General features: G+C 37.3%; 1 protein-coding gene across 4 annotated transcripts in view; it reads right to left on the bottom strand.

Annotated features, from left to right (window-relative positions):
* RABGAP1 (RAB GTPase activating protein 1) overlaps window positions 1–18,803 on the bottom strand; it is a 146,695-nt gene that overhangs the window by 109,519 nt on the left and 18,373 nt on the right. For all 4 annotated transcript variants that reach the window (XM_019728505.3, XM_019728506.3, XM_019728507.3 and 1 more), the window contains one exon: window positions 13,362–13,561. In XM_019728505.3, coding sequence (XP_019584064.1) covers window positions 13,362–13,511 — 150 coding nt within the window. In that variant the 5' untranslated portion in view covers window positions 13,512–13,561. The remainder of the gene's footprint in view (window positions 1–13,361; window positions 13,562–18,803) is intronic.

Below are 18,803 nucleotides of genomic sequence, written 5' to 3' on the forward strand. Positions count from 1 at the left end.
TAGCTTTGTTAACTACTTTAAAAACAACAAATACTATCATTTCCTATTATTCTGAGAGTGTCATTAGGTTTAACATTTACAACAAAAAATACAGGACACCAAATAGCACGCTGCAATTCACAAACAATAAACTTTATTTTGAAGTCCAAGAAAGACTCCTAACTTAATGTTGCACAAATAAAAAAATAAAAAAAGCAAAGCAAATATGTATGCATAATACAAATAGGGGTCATATTTCGATCTGTGTTTGTCTTCATGCAATCTACATTAAGAAGAGGAGGGGAGAGTTCTTTAGGAAACAATCCTGAATGGAGAGGAAAAAACCAAGTGTAAAGTAGCCAATTTAGTAGCTGCTGTAAAACACTGATATAAATGTTTACAAAGACAGAGACTTCACGGTAAGTGATTTATTCATAATTCTGCTTACAAAGCAGGGTGACAGTAAAACAATTGGGGACAAGAGCTGACTTGTCCCCAACTCCAGGGGGCTGGCTGTGGCACAACTCCAGGGGGCACCACTGACATCACAGACCATGGTGAACAGCACCCTCCTGGGGTTGTACAGAGTGTAGCCTATGCATCTGTCTTTAGCAGCCCTAAGTGGGCTCCACAGTAAAACAGACCCGAGTCTGGGACATAGATTTGACACTAACTGTTGGTTGTGGGCAAATTAACCTCTGGGAGCCCCAAATGTCTTATCTATCTCACAGAATTGTCATAAGTATTCAATGATATAATATGATTACTGGGCACTTATTATTTATATTTCAGACACTGTGATTTTTACAGGGATTATCTCATTTCTTACAACACAGTGCCTGCTAATTAATAAGCATCCAGTAAGCATCCAATTAGTATGTTCCTACCCCACTTTCAGCTATTTTTTAATAAATAAACTCTGATCTATCTACTGGAGTTGAGGTTCAAAAAAAGCAAACAGGGGTGGCTGGTTGGCTCAGTTGGGTAGAGCACAGTGCTCATAACACCAACCATCACCAGTTTGATTCCCACGTGGGCCAGTGAGCTGCGCCCTCCACAACTAGACTGAAAACAATGACTTGAACTGGAGCTGATGGGTCCTGTTTCCCCAATATTCCCCAATAAAAAAATTAAACAAACAAACAAAAAATCTTAAAAAAAAAAAAGCAAACAATACCTTTTTAAACAAATAGTTCTTTCACTTTCCATGGTCCACAGAAAACTAAGAACACATCTACTATTCATGTACAAAAGCAGCATTACTAGAATAACATCTGGCCTTTCTAAATATATCAAATAAAGGTAATAACTTATATGGTAGAATTGGCTATAAGTCTATTTCCTTGACAGCGAAACTGCATTTACGAAACCAAAGAACAAAATGTTCCAAAGGCAACATCCAGAGTCATTTCCTGGTCTTAATTTTCTACTTATAACTTTTATAGCCCCTGTTTCCCTTCACTGCAACAATACCAACCAGGTCCCACTTGATTTGCCAGTTATACAAAGCTAGGTTGGGCAGTTTGAGGCCTTTTTTCAGTGGAGATTTTATGTTTTCAAGAAAGGAAATGACAGTGTGTGCTTGAGAAATCCATAGATGATCAAAATATTAAGGACAAATTCTTCATAATCTACAGTCCTCACTACTTGTGTCACATCGTAGAGAAAATATAAATGAAAATGGTTCAAACTGAGTAATTTTGCTCAGCTTCAGTGTAAAAGCTGAGCCATTTTGAAACAAATACGTACATAAATGTCAGTTTTATCAGAAAGCAAGGCCCAAAAAAACAAAAAGTCCAAGTTGGATATTGGAAGGTGTAGTTACTAATCTCAAGTCCACTCGCATACTTCTTACTCCTGGGATCTTTAATAATCCTTAAATCTCTTTGTGCCTCATTTATAAACTGCAGCTGTTTTGATTATGCACCGCTTTATCTTACTCTATGAAAGAAGGACCAGATAAAACACCTAAAATTACCATTAGGAATTATTAATATTAATTTAAAATTAAAAAGGAAGGGGGAGGAACAGAACATTGTGAATTCATCCAACAAAGCTAAAGAAAGACCCAAAATATTTATGATTATTTCACTAAATGATGGGATTAAGACTAGGTTTTACTTACTTTTCTAATTGTCTGAAATGTCTGTTATTAAGCACACATTCTTTTAGGCTATTTGCATCTTGGGAGAAAAAGAAGAAAAGCAAGCGCGTACAATTCTATATGCAACGGTCCTGACTCCTTTCAAGGCCCTTTCAAGCCTCTGAATCTTTCCACAAGTCACAAACTCACTTCTTTGGGAAATTATTAATCCTTCTTTATGGTTTTACTACCTACTATATTTCCCCGAAAATAAGACCTGGCCGGACAATCAGCTCTAATGTGCCTTTTGGAGCAAAAATTGATATTTAAAACCTGGTCTTATTTTACTATATAATACAAGACCGGGTCTTATATAAGACCGGGTCTTATTTTACCGTAATATAAGACCGGGTCATACGTAATACAGTATAAGACCCGGTCTTATATAATAAATATATAATATAGTAAAATATAATACTGGGTCTGATATTTTTGCTCCAAAAGACACATTAGAGCTGATTGTCCAGCCAGGTCTTATTTTTGGGGAAACATGGTATTCTATGAAACCTTTCTTTTCTTCTTTAGGCAACAATTATGTTCTCATAGAATTCTTATATCTATAGTCTAGCACTTGATGAAATTTATATTTACTTATGTATCTCCCCTACCACCACCTGGATCTACTTAATTAAACTGTGTTTATGGTTCAGTAACTTTTCTTGCTGAATAAAAGATCTGAATTACAAAGGACAAGATCACTTGATTCTAAAACAATATCAGAAACTGAATCAGAAGATTAGTTTAGGCAATTCTAAGTGAAATGGAGCGACTTCTGTATCTGATTTTAATAAAACGTGGCAACATTTTTCCAACTAATTTAATATCAGATGGATTTTTCAAGAAAAAAACTATAAAGATTAAAAATTTTTTTTTAGTTCTCTAAGTGAATTTTCTGCCAAAGTATTACTTCATGACGTACGCCAACCAACATTTAGAATGTCTTTAGCTAAGAGCTAAAGGTGTAAGATTCCTACACCAGAGGAGTCAGGTAGCAAAAACACATTCTGAATTTACAGCTCCTCTATCACAAGGTACAGTCTATTTCCCTAAACCCAAGAATCTGGACTAGCCTAGTGACTTGCTTTGACCAAAAAATGACGACAGAATGACACCATGTAATTTCTAAGTCTTAGCTTTACAAAAAGGCCTTACAGCTTCCACATCTGCCCTAAGACCACTATGCTATGAAGAGGCCTAAGATGAAAGACCACATGGAGAGAGACCCAGCCATCCCAGTCAAGCCCAGTCCCCAGCCAATGTACCAGTTGAAATGTACCATTTGAATGAAGCTCTATGAGCTCAATCAAAAGCAGCAAAATTGCCCAAACCATAAAATCATGAGAAATAATAATAATTGTTGTTTTAAGCCACTGAGTTCTGATTTAGTTTATTACAAAGCAAAGACTAGGAGAAACGACTGTAACAAGATTTTTTAACAACTGTCATCTACCCTATGCTACAAGCATCATGATAATAGGAACCATGCCCAATTCATCTCTATTCTCATTCAGCCTTTTAAAAGCTTCACTTTGGCTGTGATGTTCTGCAGTTTCACTGTCACCCTGCTTGGGACTCACTCTATTTTTCGAAGCTGAGGATGTATGTCTTTTATCGCTTCTGGAAAATATTCAGTTATTATCTCAAGTATTTTCTTTCCCCCATTCTGTTCTTAAGGAATACTTACATATATGCTGGTCCTTCCCATCCAAGTCTGCCTGTCTCCTAACTACTCTTTCTTATTTTATCATCTTTCAATACTATTTATCTTCTGGGTAATTTTCTAAGATTCATTTTGCAGCAATTTGATTCTCTCTTCAACCATGTCTATTCTGCTGTTTAACACATCTGCTGCACCTTTAATTTCACTGGCTCTAATTTTCACTTGTAGAAGTTCTACTTTTAGTTTGCTTGATCTTTTAAATATTTTCCTTTTTTTTTCCTCTAATGTTTGGAAATTTTTCTTTAAATAATCACTTGAATCATATGTATTTTAAGGTTATAGCTTCTAACTCAGATGTCTGTATTTTGGTGAAAACTGAGCCTGCTGGGGTTTGTTGACTATTGCTCACGATGAATTGTTCTTTGTATGCATGTTTGTAAATTCTGGATTGTGTGCTATTCTTTATCAGGGTTATCTGTGGGAATACCATGCAGCCTGGGTGGCAAGTAGGTCCCTCCAGAGTAGTTTTGCAATTGATTCTATCAGGTGCCCCCAGGAGTATTACAAACCCAGGAACATTCAAGTTGTGTAAATTCAAACCGCAAATACACATGAAGGCAAGCCTATGTCTATGAATTCTCAACAAGACTCTCCTCCAAACCAGTTTTCAAGATCTATAAGCTTCTTTATTCTAGTGAGTGTAGGCAGATTGTTTTTCAAGTCTGTCCTTTCAGTTAGGATGCAGCCTGAGGGCGCTTTATAAGGAAATCTCAGTTCCAACAACTCTCTCTGTAAAACCCAAGGCCTTATCTCTTACTCAATTTAGCTATCAAAACCAAAGTCCACTGGTTATAACGAACAGCAGATTCCCCTAGTGCAGACCCAATGTCAGCTCTATGTATTGTTCTGGCTTTCAGTTACCTCTTTGTTTTTGTTTCTTAGGGATTTTCTTTACTTTCTTATGAATACAGCTGTGCAATTAAAAGAGTGTTTGTTATATTTCATCCAGCTTTCCGAAGTATTTTGTACTGGGACATTTTTAGATTTTCTAGGTCATCATATTTCCAAAAATGGGAGTTCTTATCTGCAGTGCCTAAAACAGCACTTGGTAGATCACCAGCTGTCAACTGAAAATTCAACAAACAACTCAATTAGGACTTTTGGGGAGTGACAGACCTTTTAAATGTTATTTTCTAAATCCAATGCAATTTTAAAATCTACTAGCGGGTAAGAAAACAGTTTCAAAAAGAGTGAGCATAACTGAGGAACAAATTCGCAGTAATCCTATTACACTTTCCTCTGGTAACATCTCAGATTTAACTGCCAATAATTTTATTACTACTTCACTTACCAGTTCATCACACAATAAACCGATATGCTATATAGATATACTCAAATCACATGGAAATACACAGAGAAAACATTTTAAATTTGGAGAACATGTTGCTCAATTTCCTGGTGTACAGAAGTATCTCTGGTAAATAAGATGGATGAGAGAGCAAGAAAAAAGTTCTCTGGAGGAGTCCTGAGGGTCCTTCCCATTTACCATAAATGGATCATCAAATTAGAAACAGGAACAATAAGTCCAACAGTACTTCAAAAATTAACAAGAAAACTTTCAAATGAAAGAAGTTCAAAAGGAGAGAAGACTGATCCATTTGTACCTGTATTCTTTTACGTCGTCCTCCTTCCCATTCCAGAAACTGTTCCTAGGCTAACTCCTCCCCTTATGGAAAGGAAACCCTTCTCCCTAATCTAATCAAGGATTTTGCTCTTTTGTATCAGCAATGTCCCCCTCTTTACTGAATAATTCTTAGCACTGTATAAATAAAATCTCTCACTGGAATCCATATCATCTTACAGCTACCACTCCATTTTCTGCTTTTTTTTTTAAAGCAGAAATCCCTGAAAACAGTGGTCTATACTTACTGCTACTTATTCCTCACCCCCTATTTACTACCCAACCCACACTGATCTTGCTAACACTCTCAGCTCTCTTTTAAAACAAACAAACAAACAAAAAAACCAATCTTCTTAAGGATCACCTAGGCTTCTATCTGATCATTTTTCAGTCACTATCTAAAGCAACCTCTCAGCAGAATCGAACACAACTGGTTACTCCTGCTTTCTTGAAACACTTCCTTCATTTCTCTTCCAAACATTCCAATCATCTAGTTTTCTTCGTATCTCAGTAGTTTTTCCTTTTCAGTCTTCTCTGCTGGTTTTTCTTCATCTAACTCTCTCAAAATTGAAGTACCCCTAGAATCAACTTGTGTCATTCATCTCTTCAGTATCTACACTCACTCTATGGTGATCTCATCTAATCCCACAGCTTTGAATACAACCTCTATACTGTTGGTGCCAGCCACAATCTCTCCTAAGCATCAATATCATATATCCAACTAACCACATGACATCTAGAAATGGACATCTAGTAGTCATCTCAAATTTAATATACCCTAAACTGTACTTCTGATTACCTGTCTCCTGTCCCAATCCTGGTCTTCCTATCTCTCTCCCATCTCAGTAAACGGCACTATACCATATACTGAACAGTTCAGGCCCAAATCTAAGAATCATTGTTTACTTCTCTCTTTGTCTCAAATCCCACCTCTAATTTGCCCATATTAATACTAATCAGTTCTATCTTGAAAACACATCCTGAATCAGAGGACATTCACCCTCTGGTCCAAGCCAACATCTCTCCGTTTCATGACTAAAACAGTCACCTATCTTCTCTTCTTGCTACCAGTCCTGCTTACTACACTTCTCCATAGAGCTGCCAGATATAATTCATATACAACTTGCCCATTTAAAGTGTACATTCTGTGGTTTTGAGTACATTCACAGAAATGTATAACCATCACCAAAGTGAATTTTAAACTACTTTCATCACCTCAAAAATAAACACTATCCCCCCTTAAGTATTAACTCTCTATTCCCCCAATACTTCCAGCCCTGAGCAACCACTAATCTATCTTCTGTCTCTAAAGACTTGACTATTCTAGATATTTCATATTAGTGGAGCCACATACAGTTGACCTGTGAACAATGTGGGGGGCTAGGGTCACCGACCACCTACGCAGTCAAAAATCCATGTATAACTTTGGACTCTCCCAAAACTTAAATAGAGTCATCCCTCAGTATGTTCAGGTCACTGGTTCCAGGACACCCCCCCCGCCCCCACCCGTGGATACCAAAATCCATAGATGTTCAAGTCCCTTATATAAAATAATGTAAAACATTGCATACAGTTAGCGCTCCTCATTAGAGGTATCTCATCTAATTCCATACCTTTGAATACCATCTATATACTGTTGATGCCAGCCACAATATCTTCTAAACATCAATCTCATAGGGCTGACAATTAAGTTCACGAACTCATCCTAGAAAAAGTGCTACATACCTCCTTGCTGAATATCACTATGGTCACCTTCAAATTACTCCCCTTGGAAAGCTATGCATTGACGCCAATGCCTAGTTCACCGTTCAAAGCAATTCTGGAACTCTTTTTCTGGAATGGCCATCAGAGCTGTCATCGTATTACCCTTGATGTCCTGAATGTCAAAATGTCTTCCTTTCATATTTCCTTTATCTTCGGGTAAAGAAAGAAGTCATTGGGGGCCAGATAAGGTGAGAAAGGCGGGTGTTCCAATAGATACTTGTTTACTGGCTAAAAACTCCCTCACAGACAGTGCCATGTGAGCTGGTGCATTGTCGTGATGCAAGAGCCGTAAATTGTTGGTGAAAAATTCAGGTTGTCTAACTTTTACACGCAGCCTTTTCAGCACTTCCAAATAGTAAACTTGGTTAACTGTCCAGTTGGTACAAATTCATAATGAATAATCTCTCTGATATCAAAAAAGGTTAGCAACATTGTTTTGACTTGATTTGGACTGACGGAACATTTTTGGTCATGGAGAATTGGCTGACTTCCATTGTGCACTTGTCGCTTTGTTTCAGGGTCATAGTGGTACACCCATGTTTCATCACCAGTGATAACACAGCCCAAAACATTGTCTTGACTCTCGGAAAGCTCTTGGCAAACTTCGACTCTCCTTTGCTTTTGTTCATCGGTGAGCTCCTTCGGGACTATTTTTGCACACACCTTTCTCAGGCCAAGATTTTCAGTTAAGATTTACCTGTTTCTCTATCGATGTTTACTTGGTCTTCTATGCTTCTCACAGTCAGCCGATGATTTTGACAAACAATTCGATGAATTTTGCAATGTTTTCATCAGTTCTGTTCCTTACTGGCCGCCCTGACTTCTCTTCATCAGTGATGCATTCTCTCCCCTCAGAAAAACATTTAATCCATGTATACTGCTGTTTTCTTCATGGTATTAGCCCCATAAACTTGGACTAACATGTCTCTGATTTCCCTCCCACTCTTGTCAAATTTAACAAGAAATTTAACATCTGTTTGTTGCTCTAATTCAAGCTCAGATATTCTCGCAATGACAACACAAAAACATGCAACAATAATGAATGCTACTCAGCAAGACACCACCCGTCGACACGAACACAGCTGTGAGACACTGATATACCAAGGTTATGAAACCTTACCGATCTGTTTGTACAGCGCTGCCAATATAAGCGCACAAGGCAAGTTCACGAACTTAATTGTCAGACCGCATACCCAACCGTGGATCAAAAATAATGTTTGAACTGTAGTTGGTTGAATCTGCAGATGCGAAACCTGGGGTATGGCGGGCCAAATGTGTATTTATTGAAAAAAATCCACATATAAGTGGACCCACACAGTTGAAACTTGTGTTGTTCAAGTTTCAAGTATAATTTGTGGTATGTTGTGACTTATCCCTCAACATAATATCTTCAAGTTTCATCTATGCTGTAGCATGTATCAGTACTTTATTCCTTTTTATGACCAAATAATGTTCCATGTATACCACATTTTACTTATTCAGTAGATGACAAAACATTTAGATTGCTTAGCTCTTTATATATCTTAGATACAATTACCTTATGATTTGCAAATATTTCATTCTGTGGGTTGTCTTTTCATTTTCTTGATAGTACCCTTTGAAGTAGAAAATATTTTAATGTTGATGCAGTCCAATTTTATCTATTTTTCCCTTTATTACTTGAGATTTTGGTGTGATATCTAAGAATCCACTACCAAATCTAAAGTCAAGAAAATTTACCCATTTTAAGAGCTTTACAATTTTAGCTCTTATGTTGAAGTCTTGCATCCATTTTTGAGCTAAGTTTTATATATGGTGTGAGGTAAGGGTACTCATTCTTTTGAATGTGGCTAACCAGTTGTCCCGGCACAGTATGTTGGGGGGGAGGGGGTGGAATTCCCAATTGAATGGTATTAGTATTCTTGTTTAAATCAGATGACCTCAGAAACAAGCTTCTACTTCTTAACTCTCAAGTGTATTCCAGTGATCAATATGCCTATCCTTATGTCAGTATCTACAGGAGACATAGTTAATGTGCATGACTATAGTGAGGGTCCTTTCATTTCAGGTTGAAGAACTGCTTTAAGCATTTCCTGTAAGATCTAATGATGATAAACTCTCTCAACTTTGACTTCTGAATATTTCTCCTTCATTTCTGAAAGGTAACTTGGCCAAAGAAAGTATTCTTGGTTGGCACTTGTTTTTTTTCCTCTCAGAACTTTGAATATATCATCTCACTCTCCTCTGGCCTGCAAGGTTTCTGCCAAGATACCTGCTGAAAACCTTATAAGGGTTCTTTTGTAATGTGAAATATTTTTTTTCTCTTGCTTTTAAAAATCTGTCTTTTATTTTAGACAGTTTTATGATCATGTGTCTTGGAGAGGATCATTTTGGGTTGAAATTTCGGGAGAACCTATAAACTTCATGAACTTGGGATAGTCAAATCTTTCCCCATTATTTGTGAAGTTCTCATTAATTATGTCTCTAAATAAGTTTTCTGCCCATTTCTCCCCTTCTTCTCCTTCTGGCATTCAAATAATGCACAAAGTATTTTAATGGTATGCCAGAGTTCATATAGGCTTTCTTCACTGTTTTTAAATGTTTTTCTTTGTTCTCAGACTAATTTCAAATCATCTGTCTTCTACTTCATAGTAGTTTCTTCTGCTTGATCCAGTCTGTTATTGACACTCTATGCATTTGCTTTACCTAAGGAGGTGATGAGTGCTCAAGTGTATGGTTTCTCTCAATCCCACAGAATCAGGTTGATTTCCTGGGTGTGCTCACTAGTCATGTGCAAAGACTCACACTCACCATTCATACCCTCAAGGGCATACACAGGGAGGCAGCCAGGTGGTGAGGGTGTGTTTGGGTGAGGTGCATGGAACTTGAGGTATCCACGGGCCAATTGGAGGGACAGCTAGAAGGCATCCCCAGTGGCTCATGGCTGAGCTCCCTGATAAGAGTCCCCAAAGCAATTAGTAGGATCCATGTCCCTTTGATATGTTCCATTCCCAACCATAGCTGCTGTTGTCCCAGCAAGACTGCTCACCCCCAAGTCATGCATTTCACTAGTATTATAGATGGGATGAAAAAGAAATGGGCCTTTCAGCGAGTGTCTCATACAGCTGGGGAAACCAGGTGCTCAATCACACACTCTTACTTTCCCCCAGGGGAGAAGTCACAAGCTGAGTAAATCTCTCTTGGCACTGAGCTGTGCCATCTTGGGGGAGGAGTGACACAGGTAAAGTGAAACTGTTCCTTTTATTGTTTTCAATGGGTCCAATCTTGGATATTTTTTCCTCCAACAGTATGCTGGGCTCCGGAACTTCCACAAAGGTTCGCTTATTTATGATTGTCTACATAAATGTTCTCTGAGGGCAGAATGGTAGAAAATTCCTGTACCACCATTTTGAAGACATCACCTCCTGTTAATTCTTTCTTTTGCCAGTTGAAATTTACTGTTGAGCCTCTATAGTGAATTTTTCATTTCAACTGCGCTTTTCTACTTCAGAATTTCCATTTGGTTCTTTTTTTTATTATAATTTCTATCTTGTTAATGATACTCTCTATTTGATTTGATACCATCTTCATACTTTATTTATTTAAGCATGATTTATTTTAATTCTTTGAACATATTAATAATGACTGCTTTGAAGAATTTGCATATTAAATCCAACATACAACTATCACAAGCAATATCTGCTGCCTTTTTATGATGTAATTTCTTTGCATGTCTCACAACTTTTTTGTTGCAAACTAGATATTTTAGATAATATATTGTACCTATTTTGGTATTGGTCTCCCCACTCTGGCACCTGGTATTTTTCATGATTGCTTGTTTGTTCTAGCGACTAGCTGGCTTGTTTTAGTTAATTCCATTCCGCTAATTCCCATGCTGTTAAGTCTCTGATCTTGCTCCTCTGCGGCCTCAGATTTGGATTTGTCCACAGTCACCCTGGGATGAGAGGAGTTTTGACAGAGCACTCTGTCTCTTTCTCTGACCACACCTAGATGTTAAATTCCAGTAATTATGGCTGATTGCTCTACAGTTTTCAACAATGCACTCAGATATAAACTGCTCCATAGAATACATCAATCAAATTGAGGTTACTTTGAAGGGAGAGTTTCAGGTGTCAGTATTTTAGTTTTGTTCTGATCCTAGCAGTCTCCTCCCAGCAATCCTACAGTTAAACCTATAAGTCCAAGCAATCTACCAATCTCCTCCCAATTACCTTCCACCACAATCTGCACTGTTTTTGAGAGTACCTTTAGGTTTTAACTTCTCTGCACTCTGTTGTAAATAAAGTCAGTTCCTTTGGGAAGAGATCAGGAGCTATTTTATGGCCAGCTTCTCACTACAGGCAAAACCTCTGAGTCTTAGCTATGAAGCTGGAAGGATGGACAAACGCATGCTTCTCTCTGAGTGACACCCCATCTTTAGAAGCTGAGCACTTGGTGGGTATAGGAGATGGTACAGAAGTCTCGGGTTTTCTTGGCTTGTTTCTCCTGGTGTGGAACCACCACATTAAGTGCAAGAGCCAAGGCAAGACAATCAAACTCCCGGTATCCTCAGAAGCACTGTGCCAAAAGAAGAGCCTCTATCCTAAGAGTAAGGGCTAGGAAAAAAAGGGAGCCCCTCACACTTGGCCAGCAAAAGGCAGCTGGAGGCAGGGTAAGAAATACTGTTGTCTTGCCATTCCCTGTAAGATAGCCCTCCGACTGGGAGCTGGGACAGGCAGGTAATCCTATCTCCCTGACTACACCAATCTGGAAAGGAGTTACTATCTTGCTCAGCTGGGATAGAGGAGGGGAAAAATGGGTCTTGGTTAAAAAATACCACAGATTCTTTACCAAATTTTAGTAAATTTCCTTGAATAAATGTTTCTTTATTTGCTGTGTGTCCTTTAGAACATTTCCAGAGACTTTAAATGTTTTTGTTTCTGTTTTAATAGTTATCACGTTTTGCTGGGGAGCAGGTCTACAGAGCTCCTCACACTGTCATGCTGGAAATCTGTCTCAAGTCAGTGAGCTTTTTAAAATGTAAACTAGATCACTTCCCCATTCAAAACTCTCCAAAAATTCCTTTCACATTTAGAACAAAGTCCAAATTCCTATTTTTCAAGCTCTACAAAGTACTACATAATTCAGCCCCTACCTATCACTGAATCTCATCCTTTACCACTTTTTATTTACTTTATTCACTCTGTTCTAATCTCTGTCCTAACCAGGGTGGTCCCCTCAGGGTCGTTCTATCTTCTGTTCCCTGTGGAATGCTCTTTCCCCAGATTTCTTCATGGCCATCTTCCTCACTTCATTGAGGTCTCTGCTCAGATGTCATTTTAAGACATTCTCTAAAATAGTACCTGCCCTTCACTCTTTATCCACATACCCCACTTCAATTTTCTTTATAGCACCTAAATTTACTGATACTCATTTTTTTATTTGCTTAGTTTGTTTCCCCCATTAGAATAAAAGCTGCAGGAGGGGAGGGGGCTATGCTTGTTTTATTCACCATTGACTGTATCCCCAATATTTAAAATAGTACTTGGCACACAGACAATACTCAATAAAGACTTGTTGAATGAAAAGATGTAAGTAGGAAATGAAATATTTTTAAAGCTACTTATATTTTAAATGATGTTAACAGATAAACTGTTTTTATTTATATCCATAAAGAGCAGAACAATAACAGAGTATGGGAAAAGAAGTAATAGTTGTCTGTTGGGATAAGAAAATATAAACAAATAAAAGTGGCCAAAAGCGTGGAATTTAAATTTCCATTTCAATAATCCTAAAACTCATTTTTATAAATAGCACTGCTGACCTGCCACTGCCTTAATGCTACAAACACCAAAAGAAACAATCACCTCTAATTCAATGGGAAAGTGAAAACAATACTAAAGTGACAAATTTATATTATGACCACTAGTTTTGAGAGAGGTCTTAGAAGTTTATAAGCAATCAAATTGAAAATCCTTAATCAAATATAAATTTGTCACTATCACTAACTGTAAGTAAAACTCTTCAGCATTAACAAAAGAAAGGATATTATTTCCATGTTCCACTTGCACTCCATATACCTTCCTATTAAGGCTGAGTTTTGCAATGGGCTTAGCAAGGCTAAGCAAAGGAAACTTAGGTTATGGAGTCTTTACCTTGAGTCCCGTTTTCTCGTCGTCACTTCCATTATTTGTAGATGGTGTCTCATCTCCTTGCCTGGAAACCAAGACAAAATCTTCACTATTAAGAGTGGATACTGAGTCTGAGGAGACACTGATTTTTCCAACAGAAGCCTTGTCATCCATGACTCAAGAATGAGGATCAACTCATGAATGATTAAATATTTTAAAAATGCCTGAAAAACAAAAACCATAAAGATACTCATATAGAATGTCTGCCAGATATTTAATTATGCTCTAATTCTTACAAAATACATATGGAAAAGCTTAAAAACAAACAAACAAAAAAACAACACTTCCAAAATATTTTCTGAAGACTTTCACCACTTACACTTTAGTTTTTTTTATTCCAAATAATAAGGGAACTTGGAGTTATTTAGGGCCAAGATATTTCAGATTTCAAGTAAGTATCTCAGACATATTCCCTCGAGAATAACTCTGCCTACCTAAAGTAATTTATTTGGCATACATTGAAACTCTATTTGTGGCTTTTCAAAATTAAAGTACTAAACTTCTGTTTTCTACTCTTTAATTTGTAAAACTGTACACATAGATGATATTGCAAGCATTTAAGACAATAACTAAGATTTTTCTAACATTATGGATACTTAAATTTAAATACTAACATGTTTTTAAGAAACAAAATTTCATATTGACACACCAAATTCAAGGCAGGGCAATCATAAATTCTAGAGCTGGGAAATACCTTACATAGCAAGAAATCAGAAGTCTATTTAAAACTCAATCTTCCCATCTAACAGTTTCTTAGAACTCAACTCAATATGAACATTACCAATAAAAAGAATTTCAACCCCAAAATTCCCAGCAAGTATAAAAATGTGTCACTTTTGGAAAGCCATTCAATTATTTATTGACTCCTGGAACAAAACTCAAACTCATCTACCATTTAAAAACCTAATTCTGCATATTTTGTGGCAATGTTCCCATCTGGTTGTCAAAACAGCAACAAAACAAACCAATTAACAAAAGTAATTTTAGCTCTATATGCTTGTCTTGTACCTCAAAGAAGTGAAAGTTCTGAGAGTCTGTTTAATCTCTCCAATTAAGAAGTCCTGATTTACATTTTGGATTTTTAATTGAACATATATTGAGCATACACCATATGCCAAGCACTATTTTCCTCTCAAAGGCTCACATCTAGGTAACCACCTAGTAGCAGGAATCACACAATCCTTCAATTATAGTTGGAAGCAAACTTAGAAATCATCAATAATGTTAAACAAATAAGGAAATGGCAACCCAAAGAGGAGGTCATTTAACTAGGTATAACTAAGGTTCTAATTCTGAATCCTCTGCTGCTTTCTATTTAAAACTAATTCCCTTGCTTGATGGCTATCACACCTCTCTTTTTCACAGAACTAAATCTAAATTCACAGTGTGTGGCATTCAGGACACTTCAAAATGTACTTCTGAAAACTTTTTTTTTTCTTAATGTAGTTTTGCTTCTTCATCCATTCAATGAATATTTACTGTCTAGTGTATACAGAATGGACTACGGTAGAGAAATTAGATTCTTGCCCAAAAGGAGTTTATAGTTTAGTTGAAAACAGAGATAAATTGAACAGGCTAATAGTTACTGACTTATGGTAAAGAAAACTATGGGAACAGGTTGGGAGAAGGGTTTAAGACATGGAGAGTTAAGAAACATATTAGAGGCGGTAATATTTTTGCTAAGGATATATACAGACGGTCCCTGAATTTTGATGGTCCGGCCTAAACGATTTTTCGACTTTACGATGGTGCAAAAGTGATACACATAATAAATTATGAGATACTCAACATTTTCTTACAAAATAGACTCTGTGTTAGATGAGTTTGACCACCTGTAGGTTAATATAAGTGTTCTGAGCACATTTAAGGTAGTCTGGACTAAGCTATAATGTTCAGTAGGTTAGGTGGATTAAATGCATTTTCGACTTACGGTATTTGAACTTATAATGGGTTTATTGAGACGTAGGCCCATCATAAGTTGAGGAGCATCTGTACTTTTATATCTCCAGGTCTCTGTACTCATAGTATCCTCTTTCTAACGTGTTTTCCTTCCTTTTGTACTCCATCAACTCCAACTCATCATTCATGATCTAACCGTCCCTGTCCTCGCAGCCTGCCCATTTTTACCCCAGAGCCAAATGAATTACTTGCCTATTTCTGTTCCCATAGCATTTTACAATTTTTATAATACCTATTATATTGCATTAAAATTTACTGGTGTATCCTAATTTAATCATCATGTATCTATCTCACAGATGAGGAAACTGAGGCTTAGAAAAAGTGATACAACTTATTCAAGGTAATGATTGTAATATAACTGGTTATAGGCAAAGCCAAAAACTGAATCCAGTTATATGTGATTCCAGAGGCTATGCTCTTTCTATCAAATTATGATGCCTTTCCAACGCCACAAATTGGGGTCCTTTCCAAAAATATGCACAGTGGTTAAAGGAGTCTTTATCTTTTTTAGAACTTGTATTTTAGGTAAAGTTTTCATGCTTAATCAGTCTTTTACTCATTTTTAAAAATGTGACTGGCTGGCCCGGTGGTTCAGGCGGTTGGAGCTCCATGCTCCTAACACCGAAGGCTGCGGGTTCAATTCCCACATGGGCCAGTGGGCTCTCAACCACAAGGTTGCCAGTTCTATTCCTCAAGTCCCACAATGTTGCCAGTTCTATTCCTCGAGTCCCACAAGGGATGGTGGGCTCCGCCCCCTGCAACTATGATTGAACACGGCACCTTGAGCTGAGCTGCCTCCCGGATGGCTCAGTTGATTGGAGCTCGTCCTCTAGGCCGCAAGGTTGCCGGTTCGACTCCCGCAGGGGATGGTGGGCTACGCCCCCTGCAACTAGCAACGGCAACTGGACCTGGAGCTGAGCTGTGCCCTCCACAACTAAAACTGAAAGGACAACAATTTGAAGCTGAACGGCACCCTCCACAACTAAGATTGAAAGGACAACAACTTGACTTGGAAAAAAGTCCTGGAAGTACACACTGTTTCCCAATAAAGTCCTGTTCCCCTTCCCCAATAAAATCTTAAAAAAAAAAAAAAAAAAAAAAAAAGTGACTAATAGTATGATAGCAGAGGGCCTGGGGAAGTCTTCTAAAGCTATAATCTCAGAGACACTGAGAACTTTCTATAATACTCTAGACTCAAAAATAATATAGTTTGGTATTTACAATACGGAACTGAAAGGATTTGGCAGGCTCAAAGTTCAACCTATTTTCTTTGAGGAGGTGATAGGAAAGTACACTTTATAAGATACTTGACTGTTTGTTTTGGCACCTGAAAGTAACTGAATCACTCAGAGGGAATGAGGTTTATCAAAACACTAAGCAGTACAGGAATAGTGATACAGTAAGACTCCCCTTCTCTGGCCTCAAAGGGCAGAAGTGAAGAGGGAGCCCATGAGCGCCAAGGGCCCCGGGTAAGACCACCTCTTCCCTGGCCTAAACAATAAAAAGGTGCCCAGAACTTGGTGTACTCCTGGCAAAATTCTGGAGTATTCACAACCTCTGTCTTGAGACCATAAGGTCTAATTTTGTTTTTAATCCCTACTTACATCAGTTACCACAAGAAGCCCCCTACTCTTAATTCTTCATCCTTCAGATTGTAGTTTTAATTTCTCATGGACAGTAAAGTACAAACTTCCTTCCCAAACACCCTAAACTACCATCCCTCTTCCTACCTTTCTCTATGCCACCTAGCACCTTTTGACACACTTTACATTTTAATCATTTGCTTTTAAATATCATGTAAGCTAGAACCTACAATCCATTGAAGACAGAGATTTTTGTCTGTTTCAGTAACTGATGTATCCCTAGCACCTGGAATAATGCCCCACACATAGTAGCTGTTCAAATATTTGATAAAGAAATAGGACAGGGGGGAGGAGGAAGAAAGGGGGAAGAAAAAAAAGAAACAGGATAAATGGCAAATAAAGATGAAAAAAGAGCCACCCAATATGAAATTAAGACCATCTTTTACCGACTGACAATAAGTCATATTTGTGATGGTGAAGCACAAAAAAGTCAGGGAAAACCCTATTAGAATACTGGTTCTACTACATATTGTGAGTGTGGTCACACTGAGCCTGTTTCCATAATGAAAATGGTGAACCATCGACTCATAGAGCCATTATAAAAATTACTAAGGAATATACATGTATGTATATATCTCATTTACCAATACACATAGGACATTAGAAGCCCAAATACTTACAGGTTTTTCAAAAACTAACTTCCAATTTTGAAAGAATTAACAAGTACCAACTGATTTAGTAATTCGATTTAGGAAACACATTAGGGCAGAAATACACAGCTTTCCTAATTCCACATTCTAATTAGTTTATATCTAAATAAATGCAAAGGAATACTTTGAATAAAGATCTTTGTATAATACTTTACAAATTACGAAAACATACACATTATCTCATTTTATCATCCTAACAATTGTGTAACATAAAGGATTTTTATCCCATTTTAAATAAGATAATATACACAAAAAGACCCTGATATATGGTAGGTACACACAGTTTGTTTCCTTCTTTTATACAAATGATGAGCCTCGACCCTTATAGTCACCAATAGGGCCAGTTTGGCAAGTGCAAATTCAGGGGTTTGCTTCTCTATATCCTTTAGTAAGTCAGTTCAAATGAAAGTTAATTTTATAATTATGCAGTCTCCTGCATCAAACCAGAAAGTTCAATGTTGTATTTTTCATTACTTCTATCCTTTTGTTGCTTTTATCCTTATCAACACATAAAAAATCACTAGAAGGATTTTCTGATTGAAAATTAGTCTGATATCAAACTCTTTATAAATTTTTGCCCAAATTCACTGCTCTGTGCCGTAAGTGACAATTTTATGCTCAACTATGCACATCTGCAAAGGTCTCAGCAAATAATGCACCTCAATCTTGCCAAATGAAGGTTCATTTTCATTCTCACTCTCCCCTGAAACACGACAGACCCAGATAATTGAGAGTGAAATGGAAAAGAACTATGATAAAGGCTCTTCTCACAGTCCTTTGAAAGCAGTTGACTCCTGGATAATCAGTATCCACTTTATTATTTTGTATGGACAGAGTACTACTGGATATTTGCATTGTTTCTAGTTACTAACATCATTCAGAACAGTAACATAAACAGTGAACTTGCAGTGACATGGATTTGCTAATGTGCAATTAGGAGAGGTAAAAATCACCCCCCAATAAGTGACCTACCTAACTTGATAAAAGAGGTGTGAATGATACTTGTAACTGAACTTCACATGCATGAAACAAATAAAATGTGCTAGTCCAGCCACTATTCCAGGGCTCTGGTTCATCTTTGTTTCCTGAAGGAGTATTAACTGCATCCACTTCTACCATTTCGACGGGATTTCCCTCTCTCATTAGCAGTCCCT

The sequence above is a fragment of the Rhinolophus sinicus genome, chromosome 16 (assembly GCF_057876585.1).
Source record: "Rhinolophus sinicus isolate RSI-liver-muscle chromosome 16, RSI-T2T, whole genome shotgun sequence".
Classification (NCBI taxonomy): domain Eukaryota; kingdom Metazoa; phylum Chordata; class Mammalia; order Chiroptera; family Rhinolophidae; genus Rhinolophus; species Rhinolophus sinicus.